The sequence below is a fragment of the Melospiza georgiana genome, chromosome 1, assembly GCF_028018845.1.
Source record: "Melospiza georgiana isolate bMelGeo1 chromosome 1, bMelGeo1.pri, whole genome shotgun sequence".
In the NCBI taxonomy this organism is placed as follows: Eukaryota; Metazoa; Chordata; class Aves; order Passeriformes; family Passerellidae; genus Melospiza; species Melospiza georgiana.
Genome location: NC_080430.1, coordinates 135,475,933 through 135,496,349, shown reverse-complemented (window position 1 = coordinate 135,496,349; position 20,417 = coordinate 135,475,933). Strand labels below are relative to the sequence as shown.

The window sequence follows — 20,417 nt, the reverse complement described above, 5'->3', positions numbered from 1 at the left end:
ACCAACAGAGCAACAATAATTTTTTTTTCTTCCTAAATGCTGAACATTTAGAGAAAATGGCGGTTTTGCCATTTTTATACAGGGCAATGACGACTAAGCTGTAGGATTTAAATTTTGTTTCCTCCCACGGCAGTGTGTAATCAGTTGGCCTGGAGTTCTTAACTCAAAAGTTGATGGCACAAACCCACTGATAGATTTGTTGTCTTTCATGGCAAGTTTTATAACTGCATAGATTCATCAAGTGTGGGTTCCTCCCCTCAAAACCTGAAGCTGTATTAAATCTGTAGGTTCTTACTATGCCCCAACCCCTTACTCTTCCTTATGAGTAGATATGACTCTGCAGGTTTCTGTGGTTACCAAGGCTGTGCAAATGGATGGGTACCAGTGAGTCATCACTTTTCCCATCAGTCGGTCTCTGTGCTCAACACAGGTAAAAAAGCATTCTCCAGCTCTCACAGCTGGAACTGGAGGCACCGGGGCAGTGGTTGTGGCTGAGAAGGTGCCCCTGTGTTGTTCCAAAATCGGTTCTTTCACCTGGTGTGTGAGAGGCCAATCCACATTTGATTCATTTACAGTTCTGTGCAGAAAGGCGTCTTGAATGAGAAATACACACGGCCAGCACAAGGAAACCAAAATTTTTCACTATTTAAACATTTTAGCAAAAAAGGGCATTCATGTTCATTGCCTACCAGTTACCTAGTTCTCTCATTAATTAGCGTTCTATGTTCTTTGGTTAATGATTCTCCCACCTCTCCTGCTGTTTAGTGCATATACTCAGTCTTTCTCTTCTTTTGGGTCAGTGGGTAATCTCCCCTGTCAGAAATAGCCAGTCAGAGCTGATCTGAGCGAAGTTGAGGAGTTGCCTTTAATAGTTTTTGTTTATCATGGGGATTCTGCCAAATGCCCTTGTAGCCCATAAAGTCTGCATTCTTTGTGCCCACTGTCAGTAGTACATCTCTCCTCCCAAGTTTTGTTAATCTCTCTCTGAGATCATTGAAACATGTCAAGCTCTAAGCCTTAGCAAGGCAATTCCACCGACAAATAATTTGTCTTTCACCTGGACATCGCTTAGAGCTTGTTTGCTCCTTTCTTGTTGATTAGGCTTGAAAGTATACAAAGATCAAGGATCAAAAACCGTCCTTTTTAGAGAAAATTTTTACATATTCTACGTTTTGCAGCACCCGGGGCGGGGCTGGTCTCGCCGGTTCCCCGACGCCCGCGGCTCTCGGTGCCCGCCCGGCGCCCGCCGCTCCTCCCCGCGGAGCAGGCGCAGAGCGCGGCGGCGGAACATGGCGGCGGCAGCGGCGGCGGCGGGGCTGTGGCGGCGCGGGGTGCGCGGCCCCTGCGGGGTCGGCGCCGGGCGGGTAAGGCGCTCCCTGCGCTGCCGGGCTGAGGGCGGACGGGCGGCGCCGCGGAGCTGTTCCGCCACCTGCTGCCCGCAGCCCCGGCTCTGCCCGGGCACCGGTGTCCCGTCACAGGGAGGGCACGGCGGGGCTCTGCGGTTTCCGCTGTCGGGCTTGGGGACGCGCCAGGAAAGGGGCACCCCTCGGTTCTCCTCAGCTGCCGGCCCTGCCGGGGCTGGGGAAGCACCAGGAAGGGGCACCCCTCGGTTCTCCTCAGCTGCCGGCCCTGCCGGGGCTGGGGAAGCACCAGGAAGGGGCACCCCTCGGTTCTCCTCAGCTGCCGGCCCTGCCGGGGCTGGGGAAGCACCAGGAAGGGGCACCCCTCGGTTCCCCTCAGCTGCCGACACGGCCTGCGGCCCCAGCGCCGGGCGGGCCGTGTGACCCCGCTGAGCGCGGCGCCCTTTGGCCCCGATAGCGCAGCTGTGCGGGGCCGTCCATCTGGGTAAATGGCTGGAGTGTTGCTGTCCGAGCAGCGGGCGGCTTGACTTGTGACCGAGTTGGCGTTCTGGCAGCTTCCGGTACCTGAAGGGAGCCTACGAGAAATCTGGAAGGGAACTTTTTGCAAGGGCATGGAGTGACAGGAGAAGGGGGAATAGATTCAGATTGAAAGAGGGTGTTTAGGTTAGATATGGACATGTTGCCCAGAAAAGCTGTGGATGCCCCATCTGTGGAGGTGTTCAAGACCTGGTTGGATCCCTGGGCAACCTGTTACAGTGGAAGGTGTCCCTGCCTATGGCAGGTGGGTTGGAACAAGATGATCTTTAAGGTCCTTTCCAATCCAAGCCATTCTATGATTCTATGACACTGTGGATGTTGCTGGAGGCCGTTTCTAGTGAGTTCTCCACAAGCACAGTGCTTCTTTCTAGTGACTGCTTTTGTGTTTCTGAGATGGCTTTCTGCATTTATTTCACAATTCACTTCCACCCCCTGGGTGAGGGTTGGTTTTTGGTTTGTCAGTGATTTGTGTGTTTGTTGTTTGATGTTTGGTTTTTTTAAGCTGTTTACTGCCTTCTTTATATCTCTGTTTACACCTGAGATTTAATTTAAGATCTCAGCCTTAAGCAGTGGAATGATTAAATTGCATGGATGCTGTCACAGAAGCCCCTTGTGCAAGACATTTAGGAGATGATAGCAGTCTGACTAAAAGATTGCTCAATTATACCAGCTTTACTGGCTGGTTATCATTGCCATACTATTAGTCTTGGTGCAGCATTCTGCTTTCCTGTGTTGTGGCATGTCCTAATCTTCCCCCCTGGAGCAGAAGGAAAGCTGCTTGCAGTGTTATTTTCATGGAGGGCAAGAAGACTGAGCTGTGTCTGTCACTGCCAGAGCACCTGATCAGAGTCTCAGCACTCGTGGGGGTTATCTCAATGTCCTGAAGGAAGGGGGAGTCCAAATGCCATCTGGATTTGCAGTCTCTGCTGTGAGCTGAAATTCTCCAGAGGGAGCCTTTTTGCTGAAGAGAGATGAGCAAGGGGCTGCTAAGAAAGTCCCCAAAGAGAACCATCACATTTCCCTGTCCTGGAGGCTTATTAGTATCCTGGTACTCTGTGAAAGCATGCAAATTTTATTTTCACTGGGAGAATTAAAAAACAGTAGTATTTTACAAATGTGAGAGTTCCAGCTTTAGTTCAAGCTTTGCTTTCTGAATTTTGTCCTATGTAGTGGCTCCAACTCTTCAATTCAACTCAATTTTAGTTTTTCACAGAACATTGTTGAGTTGGAAGGGGCCCACAAGGATCAAGTCCAGCTCCTAAGTGAATGTCCCATACAGGGATGGAGCCCATGACCCTGGTGTTATTTGCACCGTGCTTTAAGTTGTATTAAATTGTCTGTGTAATTCCATGGCTGTTCTCTCTGTTTTCACCTGAGTTACTAATGCATAGGTATTACCACACAGAAAGATTCATGTGCACACTTCTGCAGGCCAACTTCAAGCTCTGTGAGCCCCCCAATGCATTGTAACTGTGGGAAGTACAGAGTAATCATCTACCACTAAATATATTGTCTCTTAATTTTAGTGCTCAAAATGGGAATTAGCAAACAGATTAGTAAGTTGCAATAGTTTTACTATTTTAAAACTACCTTTCTTCTTCATGTCAGTCTATTGAACAACTGCATGGTTTTCTTAACAGGATCATACAAGAGTAACCATTCACTCTTCTTTCACAAAATTGTATTAGATTTTTTTCTTTGTATTAAAATAAACACATTAAAGGCTCAAATACAAGGTAAAACCTGAGAAAATAAGTATAACTTACAGTCTTATAATTGCTTTGCACATCAAAAATAAGGTAAATCTAGTTTTGTTATACTTGGAAGCATGTGAAACTTCAGGTTGTGATAACTTCTGTCTTTTAAATATTAAGGGAATTTCTCAATTATTACTGTAGTGCTGCTGCCCCAAGGCATTTAATACAATACTTAGATTAGGCTTTGAGTTAGTTTAGCATATTAGGATGCTAGAAATATCCTGTTTGCTATTTTTGCTGCAACTTCCTTGGTGACATCACTAATTTCTCATTACATTTGTGGGGTGTTTTCTTACTAGCATAGTTTTCTATATGTAATACTGATTTTTTTTTTTTCATGTCTGTTTTTAAACATGTTCCAACCATGTGTCTTTTTGCAGGGACTAATCCTTCTGAGGCTAATGTACTGTAGCTGGTATTTCTGCTGGGATAGAGTGTGATGCTGATAACCTAACCCTGCCCAGTTTTGTCTGGGAGATGGCATAGGTTTCCTCAGCAGCCCGAGTGGCCATTAGGGCAGGTCTTGTGAAGTTTGATTCTGTCCTGTTCTCCAGTAAAGAAGAAGGTTTGTTGGATGGAGTAGTAAAGGATCAAAATCATGAGTCTACTTCTGAAGATTTAAATTTGTAAATACATACATATGTAACCTAAAATCACATGGATTTGTTTGTGCATAAATTACAGTGCATATATCAATCTGATGCCCAAGTTCTTCTGTAATTAGTTGGTAATGGTTTTCCATGTGCTTTAGTAAAAGTGATAGATACAAAAAATGCATGAGGAAGCAAGCATTTTTCAGTAGTTTTCTAGTTGCAGTATATATAAAAATAGCTCAAGTGCTTTACTGGTCTAGTAATAGCATTTATGTAAAGGCCCATATGTGTTGGTGTAATGCAATCTAGTCATTCTTATGTTCATCTATATTTACTTATAATAAGGGAGTTATGATTGTTACCTCACTGCCATAGGAAAATCTATCTTGTGTAACAGTCCTGCATGCAGACAGGAGAAGAAACTAACTTTTCTGGGTTTTTATCTTTCAGTTTTTCAGCCGTGGGCCAAATGTGCTGCATCAAGACAGCAGTGCACCACAAGCTGCATTCTTCTCACCTCTTCAAAAAGTGATGTTGCCACCAAATACCTTCCAAGGGAAAGTGGCCTTTATAACTGGTGGAGGTACTGGGCTTGGCAAAGGGATGACAACAGCTTTGTCCAGTTTAGGAGCCAAGTGTGTTATAGCAAGCCGGTAAATATTAATGAAGATGTTTTAGAACTTTCTCTTAGTACTGACTGCTGAATAGATGTTTTCTTCTTTACAAACCAGAAAAAAATATTCTGTTTATTCTGTTGCAGTACACATTTAAATTACAGTGTCAGATTGTGGATTCTAGAAACTTGCAGATTTATCTGCAAATATTTAATGGTATAAAAATCAGTAGGAAGAAATAAACTAAGCACATTTTTGTGAAATGTGGCAGCAAAATAAATAGCCTCAGATATTAGGCATAAATTCAACTAAAGCGTTAAAGAGAACAAAAATTTGCAGTGGGTAGTATTGACCAGTAATAAATGTTATTACAGGTGTTCTTGATACAGATTTAAATTACAATAAAGAATTAAATCCATTCCTCTTCTGACTTTCAACAAGAGTCATGATTTTCCTTTAATGATGATTTTCTACAGCTCTCAAGTACTGCAGTAGAATCTAGAAGCACTTCAGTAAAGTCTAGAAAACCAATCTCATTTTAAATCAAAATAAACAATGGTGTGACATTTATCCTAATAGTGATTTGTTTAGTTTTAAATGTGAATATGTATGTCTCTTACTAATACTAGTAGAGAAGTAGCTAAAACTAAGTTTGTTATGATTGTGTGCTTTATTCCTGGCTTATCACATGTTGTTTAACATCAGAGTCTCTTACCATTGTCACTTCTGAGTTGCTTTAAAGTAGCACTAACCATAAATTACCAAAAGTTTTCTTTCAGAAAGTTACTGGTTAAGCATAGTCTTAATCATAGTTTTAATTGATGAAAATCAGCAACATGCATGTGCATACACAGATATTTTAAGTTGTAGTTCATATTTGCTCAGAAAAAAAGATTTTAGTAATCTAAATTGTAATTGCATTTAACTGACATAAGGGATGTTAATAATTATTTCTAGGAAGCTGGATGTTTTGAAAGGAACAGCAGATGAAATTTCTTCTAAAACAGGGAATAAGGTAAGTTTTTGCAGAATTATGAATATGTTGCATATTATACTCTAAATTTTATTGGATTTTTTTGCATTTGTATCCTTCTGTGGACTTGTTTAATTTATGAATTACACAGTTTTTAAGTCTGAAAACTGCCTTTCTATTATTCTTTAGGTTCATGCCATCCAGTGTGATGTGAGAGATCCTGTTTCAGTTAAGAGTGCTGTTGCTGAAACAATCCAAGTGGCAGGACATCCTGATGTAAGTATTCTCGAGAAAGAACTCATTCTTAATTAACAAAAATACTTTGCATAGTAGGTGTGAAGAAACTTAAGAAGATAGAAAGTTAATGGAATTTAAAAAGAAGCTAGACAGAGCAGTGGCAGTACTTCAAGATAAATCTAACATTCATAGTTAGACCAGTTATTCTGCTCCTGTGGTTCTTAAAATATTTGGTGGCCAAGTAGACAAAACATTTTTACCCTTACTCTGAGGTCTAACATCTCATTTTGAATAATGGGACATTTCTGGAGACATTCTTTGAATTCAGGGAATAGAATATCGCCCTTAAATCCTCCTGAAAAGGTGATTTACTTCTGTTTACTGAATTACATGTTAACACAATGCTTCACAAATTAGGAATGGAAATAACCATACATGTTTTCTTTGATTCTTGCTTAGCTTATTAATATACACAAAGAAGGTTCCAAATTGAAGATTAAGTTCTCATAAAATGAAGAAAAAAAAGTCTTCAGTCAAGCCAAGCATCTGCTTTTTTATAGTTTGGCAAAAAGCCAACAGAGCTCTTTACATCAGATTGTGAGGAGGGTGATCTGGTGGAGTCTGAAAGATGATGTTACCCAATTCTGATGTGATTGTGAGATAACAACTTGGATTCTGCTAGCTGATAGAAAGTGTGATGATGTAGCATCGTTGTAAAGGACAGTCAGATTTAAAACTGTTTACTGTAAATTTAAAATTATTGTATGTCTGTTGTCAACAATTTGCATCCAGGAGGAGCTTCCTACAGATGTGGTAGAGAACCTACTGAATTTTAAATATTGTAAGAAGTAGAGAAATTGTAGACTATATAGCTGTATGCTATAACAGTGCTAGAAATAAGGCAATTCACTGTCCTGATTTGTAGACAAGATTTCTGGATATTATTTTGGCTGTTAGTTAAGGCAGTTTTTGGCCTAAGTGAAGAAACTTAATAAGTTTCTTAATAATTACATGTAAAATCACATGTAAAGTAAGTTTCTTAATAAACACATATAAAATCTTCAAAGTCATGAAGATTTTACATGTGTGCAGAGAGGGAGGAGATTTTTTTCCTATATAGCATGTTTTTAGAGCACCAGTAATTTTCTGAATAAATGCTTTCCACGATTTGTTCTTTGCAAGCATTTGCCTTCTCTTTAATGTAATGTATTTTGTGTGTTTAAGATAGATGGCAGAGTAAATTGAATATTCAGATCTTTTTGTCCAGTTTTTCTCTTTGTTGCAGACATGAGATGTTAGTTTATGAATCCTGGGTGTCCCTCACTGCCATACTGCATGTGAGGTGAGATCTCAAAGACACAAGTTAATGGCAGTAACGTGAAAGTCCTTCCAGCTTGGTTTTGTCCATTCCATTCCCAAGAATGTTAATCCCTATTAGAAAGCAATCATTCTTTTTTCATGGCTTATTTTGGCAGTCCTACATACCTCAAAGATCACATGGTACAGTTCTTAGTTCATTAGTTTTATTGTTGTGTCTTTCCTGTATTTATTTAGTGATTCAAGTAACCTCCTTAGTATCTCAAGGTGTTGGGATTTTTATTCCTTCAAATTTTAGGGAGGCCTTTAAATTGAATTTGCTCTCCATATGTATAATTTATGGCTGTTGTATATTACCAGTTTTACATGAATGTAATATGTACAGTACTCTGTTTTGGTTTTGAAATTTCAAATATCTTCATTAGACTCTAGGCCAGAAGTTCTTCTGGACAAATAGTTTGTTTGATGTGCAAACCTACATGAATCAAGGTGCCATTCCATTAATAGTACATTATTATATTCTTCAACACATTATATTATGAAATATGCTCTATCTGGCTACGTAATTTTTGGTTTAAATACTGCTAATGTGATGCTTAGTCCCCTGAAGTGAAAGAATCCTCTGCCTGATGATTGTTCATAGGAAGTGATGGAGGTGACAGAGGTCCATCTATTCAACAAAAGTTTTGTAGTAGTTGTTTGCAGTACGTTGTACCATAATATTCTCATCACAAGTGATTTGAATTCCTGTTATACAGCAGTCACTTCATCCAGACTTCAGTTATCAGGTTGCTGCCTTTTGCTTCTGTTCCCATGCATCCATTATATTAAATAGATGTGATGCTGGAATTTGATGGAGGCAAACTTTTCTGTTAGATGCACTTGAGACATTATGGAAAATAGTGACTTTAGTCAGCCTCTACATGATACAGTTCCTTAGTACAGTAATTTGGAAATACAGCTCATTTTCTGTTACTGATACTTTATCTGTGCTGCAGATGGTAAAATTTCTTCTGGATTTTTCTCCCTCTTCCCATGCCCCCATATCTCATTCAATGAGGGTATATTTACTTTTGTTCCCTGGAAACTCTAAAAAGCTCCTTGTAAATTCTTTGCTTTTGTCTCAGGAAGAGTTATTGTTAGTTAACTCTTTTCCTTCATATGTTTCAGGTTGTGATAAACAATGCAGCTGGAAATTTTATTTCCCCTTCTGAACGACTTTCTCCTAATGCCTGGAAAACAATAACTGATATTGTACTTAATGGTACTGCTTTTGTAACTCTGGAAATTGGCAAGGAGCTCATTAAAGTAAAAAAAGGTATCTTACGCATTGTGACGTGTCATTAATTGCTTTCCTTGCCTTGTCATTATGGCCAGTTTTGAGAGTTCATGTTAGAAGAGAAATACAATTTTTAATGTTCAGTGAAAGCTGTACTTAAGAATCACACAGGTCAGGCTAAGAGTTACTTCTTTGTAGTATCAGGCCTTACAATTGGACCCAGAGGCCAACTAGGCTGAATATAAAAATCTAATTGCAGAGTTCTAGTTGTAAAACATTTTTAAAAATAAAAAAAAAATTAAGCTTTGTGTTAAAAAAGAGAAAAAGCTGTTATTTCTTCTGAATTTTCTCTGTGTATGTCAATTTCTTTGAACTGAACATGGGATATTTCTTTAAATGAACAAGAAGTCAGGATATTTAGCCAAAGATTTATTTAAACAGATTATTGTTTTAAAAGGAAAGGTGATGTATGCCCTTCTATGTTATATCATAGATTATTTACAAAGAACTGCTTTCATTTTACATTCCATACATTAACTTGGAAAACAAGGAGTTTGTTTTATGAGATCAGAATAATATAATGTAAATTTTTTTTAAAAGCAGGAAGATATAATTATGGTTTTCCATGTGCCCTCACTACTGAGCCCTGTTTTCTAGGTACAGCCACTGTGTTGAAATACTACTTTTGTATTTACACTGGTATTTTTTTAACCTCTGAATTAGTTTCTTCATTTCTTCACCTTCTGAATTAATTTCTTCAAAATCCTCTCCAAAAAGTATTCCATGAGCTTATGCTAGTTAGTTATAACAATATGAAGTTAATATTGTTTCAGTAGCTCTGTAACAGTTTTTGTTAGTATACAAGTGTATCCCCTCTGTATTTTAGCAGCACATGAAAAATTAATTTCCACCATTTTAGTGCTGATACTCCCACATGAGAAACCTATCCCCAGCTATGAGTTACTATATGATTATGGCAGACCACTGAAATAGGTTGTCTTATGGTCTTAGAGGTGCACATGGTGTGCCCATATAGTAATGTGAAATACAAAATCAAACTTTTTTTTTTTTTTTTTTTTTTTTTTTTGCTGTTGTTGAATGAAAACAACATTACTTTCCTTACTTCCGTCCTCAAATTTGGTAAAATCCAGATGTCATTCACCTTCGTGTTGTCTCTTTCTTTGACTTCTAAGTTGCCAAAACATTTGAATTTCTTTTGCTATTACTTGCATGTCTTCTTTCTAGGGGAATCCATCTGTAAATAAGACTTTTTGTTTAAGGCTTTCTTTAAGACATGTTTTTGTAAGTCATGTGTATGTGTTTGTCTTCTCACTTTCATTTTCTTTGTACTTGCTTGTGTTTTTTTAGTTTGAGCAGGGGCCTTAGTTTCTAAAGTGATGCTACCTAGTGCAGATATTTTAGAGCAGTCTGTGAGGATGCTGTGAATCTGACAGTTTCTAGAACACTGGGATGTCCTTTAGGTCTGCAGTGTGACCTACATTAAGTCTAATGTAGTAAATAAAAGTTCTCTGCTTTTAGACTGCAAGTTTGTGATGGTATTTAAAAGGAATTTGTAATTTGGTAGCATGTTACTTATTTTTAAAAAGTGAGAGGAGCTAATTGATCAGGTATTGTCCATTTTATGAATATAGGCTTTAGAAATAAAAGTTGTGTATGAGCTGAAGTGTTCTTTAAATATCAGAATTGTAAATTTCAGTTATTCTTTGTTCTGTGTTAGGTTCACCTAGCTTACCTCTATTTAACCTATATTTAAAAAGAAAATCAGTGGTTTAATTCTACAAAATGTGTAATTAACAATCATCTCTAGAGAACTTCAAAGTTGTTCTAGTGTTTTTTGCCTTTCAAAGTCTCTCAGTGAGGACTGCTTTTTTATAAACAGGGCCTGTGGTTTCTGGATATCTGCTGGCATTTCAATTAGTGCTTATTTTTGATTCTCTTTAGTTTCTCTTGTGTAATATTACTGTAATTTTTTACCTGAGTCTACTTACATGCAATCTATCAGTAGTGTATATTGTTTTAGAAATATTCCCTGAGCAGCTATTCTAATGAAATTATTTTTGAAATATAGTAAGTAGAACAGTTATTTTAGTTACTATGACGTAAGCAGTGAACTGTCATCCCTTGTCCTTCATTTCCCAGCTACAGTAAGCTCATGCCAGTCATTGATCAGACATAATCTGCAGGATTCTATAAAAGAAAGATTAAATAAGCAGTTGCAGTTTCCATTATATTCTAGAATGTTTTTTTGCTAAATCTGTTATAAAATACAGCGTATTTTATAAAAGAAAGTTGTTCTTTTATAAAGGAGTTTGTTGTGATAATAATAGGAAAAGTTATGCAGGTTCACTCTGTAATTGGGTCTGCTGCAGAAAAAGCTTCTGGAATTTTTTAAAAAATATTGTATTTTTCTGCATAAACATTAACTTAAGCCCTCAGCTGTTAATTGGAGATTATGCCAAACCTAACTGTTAATGCTGATTTTTTTCCTTGTTTGTTTTTGTTTGTTTTTTTGTTTTGTTGGTTTTTTGGGGTTTTTTTCCCCCCACTCAGTAATTGATGAATTTAGGGCAAAATGTCTGGTTAGTGGCAACTAGACTAGGGCAGCTTCTGGAAAAACACTGTAAGATCTTAGGCCTTCACTCCAGTTAGACCAATTTATGCATTAAGTTCATTATCAGTGGAAGTCTGAGGGCTTAGACCTTCAGAGCCTAATCAATAGCTATTTGCACTTACCTGGAACAACTCTTAACACTCATGCAAAAGAGGAGGAAACTGAAATAAACAGGCTTGGAAAGAAAGTTTCAAACACTATATTTTAAAATGCCTTTTCACTGCCCAGAGTGAATATGTATCCCTGCCACTTGAGCTGAGAACTTCTGTACCATTTAGCTTGTTTTTATCTGAACTTGAGAGTTTGATCTTCACGGTTGTTTGGTCTGTGTGGTATGGGTTGTTTATTAAATGTTTTTTCCCCTTCTAGGAGCAGCATTCCTGGCTATTACAACAATTTATGCAGAGAGTGGTTCAGGATTTGTGTTGCCAAGTGCCTCTGCCAAAGCTGGTGTAGAAGCAATGAGCAAGTGAGTAATACAGCAAAATGTGTGCTTTGATTTTCACATCCTTAAGATGGGGTAATTGGTTTATAAAAATGGAGTTTATTAGTGTAGACCCCTATTTCACTGTTCCACAAGAATTCAATCTGGCTTCAGTATCCTAGCAAGAAAATAGTATGCTGGCAGCTTCTTACAGAGGGAAGTATTAACTGCTGCTGGGTTTTTTTTTTTTTTTTTTACAAGACCAAGATAAGGACAAGTAGAACTACTTATTTTGGCAGTTGCAAGTTCCAAAGTTTGTTTCATGGAGTTTTGATAATCAGGTTCTCTTGCATTCTCATTGGTGAACCAGCCCCTCAAGACAGCTATGAAGGGGACTGTTTGAGAGCTATACCACCTTCCACATTCTTTTGTCTGAGGAAAATACATGCCTGTTATTTGGCTGCAGTATATTGTGGCTTCAGCACTGTTTAGATTACTCAACAAATTTGTTTCCTGTCACTATTTAAAATTAAAGTCTGCAGTTCTACTTAGTTCAGAGCAGTATCATGCTGACATATCCACTGAGTATCATGTTGACATATCCGTCGTGCTCAGCAAACAAAAGGATTTCTCTCATTTTTAATTTCAGGCTAGTCCTTCATAGCCCATAGAACTTTCCTCTGCACTTCAACAGAAAGAATTGAATAGATTAGAAGCCTTTTAGTAACTAGAATTCTGTATCTGGAAGAAAATGAGGGACTGAGTAATGGTGTTGATTTCTATTCTACAGAGCTGTAACGGAAATGTGTAGAGAGACTTTATGACTCAGCTAATTCATTCACCATGGTAGATCCAAAGTACTCATCATGCAGAGAAAAATAAAGCAAAACTATTCTAGTGTCCTATTCTAAAATGTATCCTCTGCTTTATTTCAAAACATAATGTGAGAGCTATGTTGCAATTGTTAGAAATGTGTACTTGTAGGATAGTCGAAATTGCCACAGAAAGATGATGGCCTAACAGTTGTTTGGTGAGGAATTCAGGTGCCAACCCTATCCAACCAATTCAGGTGATTTGCAAGGGAGAAAGAATTGCTCCTTCACCCCGCTTTACCTATGATTCCTCTATTAAATCAATATTCCTCTGTTGGTGAATGAGATTTTTTTTACTTCTCTGAAATTATTTTTTGTTAAGCACAAAAAGACCCTTTAAGTATAAATTGTCTGCTTGAGGAATGTTCTAATATTTACACATTTGATTAAATTTTAATTTATTTTGAATAGGATTACGATATTGTGTTTAAAATATTGATGCATTCTGTTAATGAATTTTTAGGTCTCTTGCGGCTGAATGGGGTAGATATGGCATGAGATTCAATGTGATTCAACCAGGTCCAATAAAAACAAAGGTACATGGCATGAAGTGAACACAGCCTTGAATATGCTTTGTAGTACAGACTTAACTTCTCAACAGTCTAACTTCTCTGTAGCTGTAAATTCTAACATGATTTCCTTGATAGTCAAGACTGTGCTGGAATATTGAACACACTTCCCTCTTAGTCTTTTTGTAAAATAGGATTTCTTGAACTTCTGAGACCTGCCACTGTCCCCTCTACTACACTTGATATAAACAGAACCTCTTTTTTCAGAACCTCTTTTTTTAGTGTTTCAAAGAATTGATATATCAAAGTACTTAATGATGGTTCTTATTCTGTGTACTTAGTTTGTCAAGTGGAGTGAATCTTTACAGTTGTTGGAGTAAAGTTCCTGTTTCTGCCTAACTCCTAATTTTTAAATAAAGCATCTGAAACATTCCAAAATCTTAGAATCTCTTTTAGGTATATGAGAACAGAATCTCACTAGTTTTGTTGAAAATCTCAAAACTAGAAAGAGAAAAACTAAGTTGGCAAGGAAATGAGAAGCTTTGAAGTGAGTGAGAAGGAGGACTGAAGGGTTTGAAGGAAGTAATCCAGAGCAGCTGGACAGGAAGAATAAAGAAAGCAGTCCTGGAAGAAGAGAAAGGAGGATCCATTTCCCATTGAATCAAATTATTATGATTATGAGCACTAACAACTAATAATGGTATTACTTCTTCCATAAAATATTTCACAGTTGTTTTTGCTGTTGTTTTGGGAATAGGGGTACAGAGTTAGTTCTTTTTTACTTTTTTGTGTGTTTGTTTTATTTACTATTCTTTCTTTTTTCCCCTCTTGTCAGTTTTAGATGCTACACTGGAACACTTAGTTTTGACTCTTTTCACTAGAAAGAAAAATAAGTGGCAGAATTAGCAGGATTATAAGAATGTTGAAATACCATTAGAGGATCAGACCAAAAGTTCTCCAATCTTGTGTATTTTTAAGTAAGAGTAGAAGAAAAACATTTGGCAAGTTAAGGGATTTAAGCGTCTATAATGCTACCTCCAGTTAATGTTCCTTTTTTGAACTAATAGTGTATAATCTGTTCGAGATAATTTGTGTTCTTAATAAAAGGCTACATTTGGTGTATGGTTCCAACCTGAAATTTCCCTGAAAGCATAAAAAGGCAGAGAGCATATTGCAAAATCAAGGGTTTCTGCCTTAGAGGCAATATCAATGGCTTTAAAACATAACTGTTGTAAGTCATGATGGGAAAAGAACAAGGCATACAAGCACAACACTGTTAGGCTTATAAACTGGCAATTAAAAACATGGCAATAGAAGACTTAAATGGCATGCTTGCAGTCATGATTACATGAATTACAATGGCTTTAAATCATAACCCCAGTAATTTAACATAAATGTTACTGATAAATTTCTGATTTTGAGTGAGGCGCTTATTTCCTTGCGGAGGAGCAGAAAAAACTCCTTTTATTTCCCGTGAAATTTTAAGCTATTCAAGTATTACAGCCTCCGATGACTTCCTTTAGCTTTAGCAGTTGCTGCAATTTAACTGAACTTGATGGTTTTTTCTTTTCCATTTTATTTACTCAGTCACCTATAATTAATTTTTGGTCACTTTGCTGTTCCTCTTCTCCTCTTGTTCCTCTCCTCTGTCCATGCCTCAGTTCTGAGTTTTGGTTATTTTCTCAAATGTTTATCCAGGGTGTTTGAGGAAAATAAGATGATTAAACCCTTTTGTTTTTCACAGATAGATGGTGGGTGACTATCCCAAATGGATTAAATTCCAACTTATCATCAGTAGATGCATATCAATGCAACAGGGATAAATTGCTTTTCTTTTCTACTTCTTTCTTTTTCATTCTACTGACAATTAGGGTGTAGACAGCTTACTCACAAATATTAACTTCCATATTAAGTGTGTGGAGTCAAATCTCTGTTGGATTTTATTTTGTGATGTTGTTGTAACTTTTTTTTTAAATGTTCCCTTTAATTCTCAGGGTGCTTTTAGCCGCCTTGACCCAACAGGCGCATTTGAGAAAAAGATGATTGAGAGGATTCCCTGTGGTCGTCTGGGAACTATAGAAGAAATTGCAAATCTTGCTGCATATTTCTGCAGTGATTATGCAAGCTGGGTTAATGGAGCAGTGAGTTTTGGTTGATCTTGTTTGTACAATTAACCTGATCATGGTGTGAGTATTGCTGATTATTTTTTAAAGCCCGGGTTTCAGAAATGACGCAGAACATCTTGATTTTAAATTCTTTACAAGTATTATTCATCTTTTAAGTGTAGTGCATGGTTGTTAGCACCTTTAAAAAGAACTTTTAAAAGTGATTGCATTGCATTATTTTGAGTATGGGAATTTTCACCCAAATCAGTAAAATTTATTTTCACAGTTCATAACAAGGGAATACTGCAGAAATCACACAATTCCTGAATACACTGTTTGTGCTCTTTCTAGGTTATCAGAATGGATGGTGGAGAATATGTTTCTATGGCAGGAGAATTCAATGATTTGAAGAGGGTATTAATTTCCTTGTTTACTATTTTACATTCAGATACTTTGATGTGCAAATATTATATGAAATTCCAATAAAATCTCTTTTCTTTTGTTAGGTTACCAAAGAGCAGTGGGATGTGATGGAAGCAATGATTAGAAAAACAAAAGGCTCCTAAAGTACATTACATTATGGTGGAGATTCTTGGAAATGAACCACTACTTTTTCATTAATATTTAGAAATAACCAATTGAGAAATAGCCTTCAAAAATCTTTTTTATGCTGATTTCAATAAAATATTTTGAAATTGTTGTATTCTGAATATAGTTTGTTTATTTTCCCAATGTAAAATCTGTTCTGTTGCCAATAGTGAGCAATGGTTGGTCACTAATATTTCATTGGTCTTTAGATTGTCTTACATAGCCATGCTATGGTCTACAATCAGCCTTTTTTTTTTTTTTTGATCTTCTGAGGATTTTTTTTCTCATATATATGTGTCTATTAATATTGTAATACCAATAGCATTTCAGTACTATCATAACTGAATGTAATCATTAATCTGAAGAGAGAAACAAAATACTAAGTTCTAATCTTCACACTTCAATATGAAATTCTAAACTTGCAGATACAGTTTCACATTATTAGCAGGACTACATACACTGAGAAAAGATGTAACTCCTGTGGTTACTTAGGAAATCTTGAAATGCCTAACTGTCTTGGTCTCATCTTTTGTGACATTTTCAGTCTGTTAATTATCTTTTCCTGAACTTTAAAAATGGCATTTACGGACCTGCTGTGCCTTTCTAAGGAGCTTGCTCTTTGTCATGATGAAGTTAATGTTCTTGAAAATGAGAAGCTGAAAATCATTTGTTATTACATATGTGTGACTATGGCAGCTCTCCATAAGAAATGCTTTATTTAGGACTGTTAAAGAGATGTTGGTACACTGGAACTGAAAGTGTTGAATCCTCAAATGTTGAAATGTACAAAAAATCCTTAGGTTTCATTTGCATTCACAGGCTGGTACTTTAGATAGCATTACCTCTGAATCTAGTAAATTTATCCATCCCAGATTAACAGGTGATAAAAAAATTGTTCTTCCTCTTTTATCCAAATTTAGAGAGTTGGTAGATTTTGTCCCTCATGCCTGAGACAAGGGCTGGAATTCTTCGAAGAAGTTGTCAGCCTCTGCCTTTACAACCTGAAATCAATGCTTGCTTTTTTTTTTTTTTTTTTTTTTTTTTTATGTGTGTGTGTTTAACCAGAGCTCCAGCTGGTCACCACATACAAGCATGTACATAGTTTTATGTGCTTTGAGACTGATACAGTGATTTAAGAGTCAGGACAATAGAATCAATTTAAGGATGTCTTCCTTCAAGAGCTGGTGGCAGTCATGTATTTTTCCACACAATCCAGGGCATACTTAACATGTGCCAACATCTGACTTTGAAGTCACCTTGATTACCTTATTACAAATCTGAAGCCAGCTAAATGTATTCTGCTGAAAGTGTGGACTCTATTAGTGCAGGCTTCCTTGTGCCTTTCTCCTGTGAATGATGGTTCTGTGTTGGATTGAACAGCCACTGATAATAAAACAAATCAACTGTGTTTATTGGAGCAGCCTTCAAGGTGTTCTTGAGCACAATGTAAAGCTTTTTTATGGTAACTTGGTAGGTGTGTTCTCAAGATCAAATTCAGACATGACAGCCATGTCTTTTCCCCAAAAAGTGATTTAATTGAGAAGTTAGGCCCATATATATGTCATCCTTTGCATATAATTATATTGTCTCCTTGTATGGGATGCAGTTGCATATAAGACTTTGATATTTGAAAAAAAGTGCTTCAGAGAAAAATTCAAATGTATGTTTGTGAGATATGGTAACATCAATTATTTCTCTGAAATGTCTAGTAGGTTATCCTCTGGTGACAGGCTGTCAATAAAAGTAAGTTCCTCTCAGTCTCTTGCATCTGTGGGTTTCTGTGACTTACTGTAGCTAGGTGTGTTGTATTGTTGAAGTACTGGACTGAGACTGGAGGTTACTATCTCAGTGGTTCAATCTCTGAAATTGCCATAGACTTCATGTCACCTGAAGTGATTTCTGTAGCCTGTGAACAGCAGGACAGGTGTACTTTGCAGTATTTCCTCAGAGCTGGTCATCTGAAGCAAGAAGACTGGCAAGTTCCTTCTAGCTCACAAAACAGGTCCTGTGTGGGGCACAGGTGGGAAAGATGAAGAAAGAGGCATATTCCAAGTCTCAATATGAGGTTAGGATCCAGTTTGTGCTTGGTTTTGGGTGCTAGGAAGCACTTCTGCCTGTCACATAGATCTCTTCCCTGTGTATAAAATAATAGTAACATAGGATAGCAGATTTTATTTCATCTGACATTGTCAGAATATGGAAGGGAGGCCTCTTAAAGCCTGTCTTGCAAAGAGATACTGGGGATTTATTTACTAACAGAATGCTTGTCATTTGTAGAAATGGGTACTGCTTCTGAAGTCTTCTACCTGTTAACTGTTCATAGCTAAATGAATTATTAATTGTAAAGTGACAAAAACTCTATTTTTAAAGCGATGGAACTAGAAAGCACATTTTAAGTTTTAATGAGCATCTATAATAAGAATAGAGTTTCTTTTATCTTGCTTATGCCAGTGACATCCATTTCAAACTGCGCAAGTTAGTTGCTTTTAGATGCTGAACATTTTGTCTTGACAAGGTGTATACAATATGTAGGTTTTAGAAATGTTTTTAATGCATTTAATGTTTTAAGAGCTATATGTTACTTAACTTACAAAATACTTGCTAATATATATACTGGGTTAAGTGAAAAAACATAACTGATCTTGTCATCCACTGCTACAGGAGAATGGAATAGTCTGGCTGACTTGGTAGGGTGAGGAAAGAAACATTACTATGAAGACTACTATCTCAAGTTTATGTTTTGCTTAAATACAGTGTAATTGTTACTGAAGTAGCAATCCATGATACCTGAACTCAGGAAAAAATACGAGAAAGAAGCTTTATAGCTACTACTTGACCCAGGCAGTGTCTAGTTTGGAAACTCCAAAAGAAGCTGTTCGTAAATGCTGATGAGGATGAGACTGTCCTGAAAAAGGCATAAAATACTGCTAACACCTAAGAGGTCTCCAATCCATAAACGTGCCCCACAGCTTTGTATTACTCACAGACTGAAACAAAGCACAGTCATCACAGTCACTTTATTCCAAACATAGCTAAACTGGCAGGAGAGGTAGGGTCTTTACTGTCTTAGGCTGGCATATTTGCCCTGAGATTATTACATTCCTCACCCTGAGACTGCCAGTGAGCCCCAGTGTAAAATGAAGGATAAAAAAAAGTATTGCTTTGTGGCAAAATCATTTTATGAAGTTGGAGGGACAGGATTGTGGAGGAATGAGTCAGAAAAGGGGATGGTTTACATTGGAGATTGCAACAGGAGTCAGTAGGAGTGCAGAGGCAGTTTAATTTTCATGAGTCACAAGGATGTTTCCCTAAAATCCAAATACCTTTTTAAAAATGACTTCTGCATGGTCCATCAGTGGAAGGTGTTATCATTTCCATGACCTCAACTTGGAAACGCCCACAAAGAGGACTCATTTGTTTTCAACTGAAAAGTGCATCTTGTCTGCTTAATTAAATCTTTATATTACCCTTTTTATTTCTGATGGTGATTTACCGTCTTTGGAACCTGTTAAAATTTATCAGATTAATTCAGTGTTGCAAAAGTGTTGTTGTGCTACAGTAGGGGCTTATCAACAAATTGTGAAAATCATTTAAGATTGCAAATGAGAGAAATCTGTTCTATTTCCTCTTCACTATAATACCAGAACTGCTGTCAGTCTTTAGTTCTCGTAGTTCTGGAAACTCTCTCCTCTTGAACATTTTAATTACTGTTGAGAATATTGCTTCCATTTCCCAAGTTGAGGATTGCTTTACAAACAGAAGATGATGCTATTTGAGGGAACTGTGAGTTCCTAGCTGTCCGTACTGGCTTCCAAATTCATGTGAACTGCTCATTTTTATTTTCCTTTTTCCCCCATACTGATAACATGTAACTAAAGACAATGAACTGCAAGAAACTTTGTACCATTGTCTTCCTCCCATATAACATCTTGTGTTGCAACTGCTAAATAAGTAGTGCCACTTGAACAAAGGTAACCCCACAGTCTTTTAATATGCAGTAATTTAATATGCAATAAAATGAAATAGTCGTTGGGATTTGAGTGCACTGACCTGCTTTTAGTTGCTGAAGAACAACTTCAATTGATTTCATAGGGAATTGGAGGTGCTCAACACTTCAGAAAATTAGGCCATGTATATTCAGGTGCCCAAGTATGTATTCTGTATCTTTTCAAAACCACAGTAAGAGTGGATTTCAGTTGCCCTCCATAACCAGTGGCTATAACCATGATTCTGATGAGGGCTTAGTAAAAATCAGAAAAAGCAAACCTCATGTAAAGAAACACAGGCTTAACCAAGGTTTAAGGGGAGTTTAGCAGCAGTGTGTATATATTTTATTCATTGATGAGGTTCATTTTGCATAAAAGTGCTGATGACTTCAGCACCCTGGTCTGTATTTGACATTTGCCCATGGATATAGTGTTTAGAAATTTCATCAGCTTGTGTGGGTAATATTTTCAAAGGTAGATAACTAAGTTCTAAACAGGGAAGATTAGATCAGTGCTATGATACTGCATGTGAACTGTTGATGACAGAACAGTGAAGCAGTGAACAAAAGAAAGCCAATGTATTTACTTCAAGGGCTGTATTCAATCCTGATGAAGTTGTTGGTGGAAATTCAC

At 37.3% G+C, this 20,417-nt stretch overlaps 1 protein-coding gene across 1 annotated transcript; it reads left to right on the top strand.

Moving 5' to 3' along the window:
• Nucleotides 1-1,307: 1,307 nt before the first annotated feature.
• DECR1 (2,4-dienoyl-CoA reductase 1) lies at nt 1,308-15,920 on the top strand. The gene is made up of 10 exons (XM_058032267.1): nt 1,308-1,364; nt 4,699-4,901; nt 5,820-5,877; nt 6,025-6,111; nt 8,560-8,707; nt 11,670-11,769; nt 13,060-13,132; nt 15,100-15,246; nt 15,562-15,624; nt 15,717-15,920. Exons 2-10 carry the CDS (start codon nt 4,780-4,782, stop codon nt 15,774-15,776), a joined length of 858 nt encoding a protein of 285 aa, XP_057888250.1. The 5' UTR covers nt 1,308-1,364; nt 4,699-4,779; the 3' UTR covers nt 15,777-15,920.
• The last annotated feature ends 4,497 nt before the right edge of the window (nt 15,921-20,417 follow it).

What these genes read in the sequence shown, in the direction of transcription:
- DECR1 (XM_058032267.1), top strand. Translation starts at nt 4,780, where the DNA reads ATGTTGCCACCAAATACCTTCCAAGGGAAAGTGGCCTTTATAACTGGT. An exon ending in CTTCTAAAACAGGGAATAAG is followed by an intron (nt 5,878 to 6,024) that starts GTAAGTTTTTGC and finishes ATTATTCTTTAG; the next exon opens with GTTCATGCCATCCAGTGTGA. An exon ending in CAGGTCCAATAAAAACAAAG is followed by an intron (nt 13,133 to 15,099) that starts GTACATGGCATG and finishes TTTAATTCTCAG; the next exon opens with GGTGCTTTTAGCCGCCTTGA.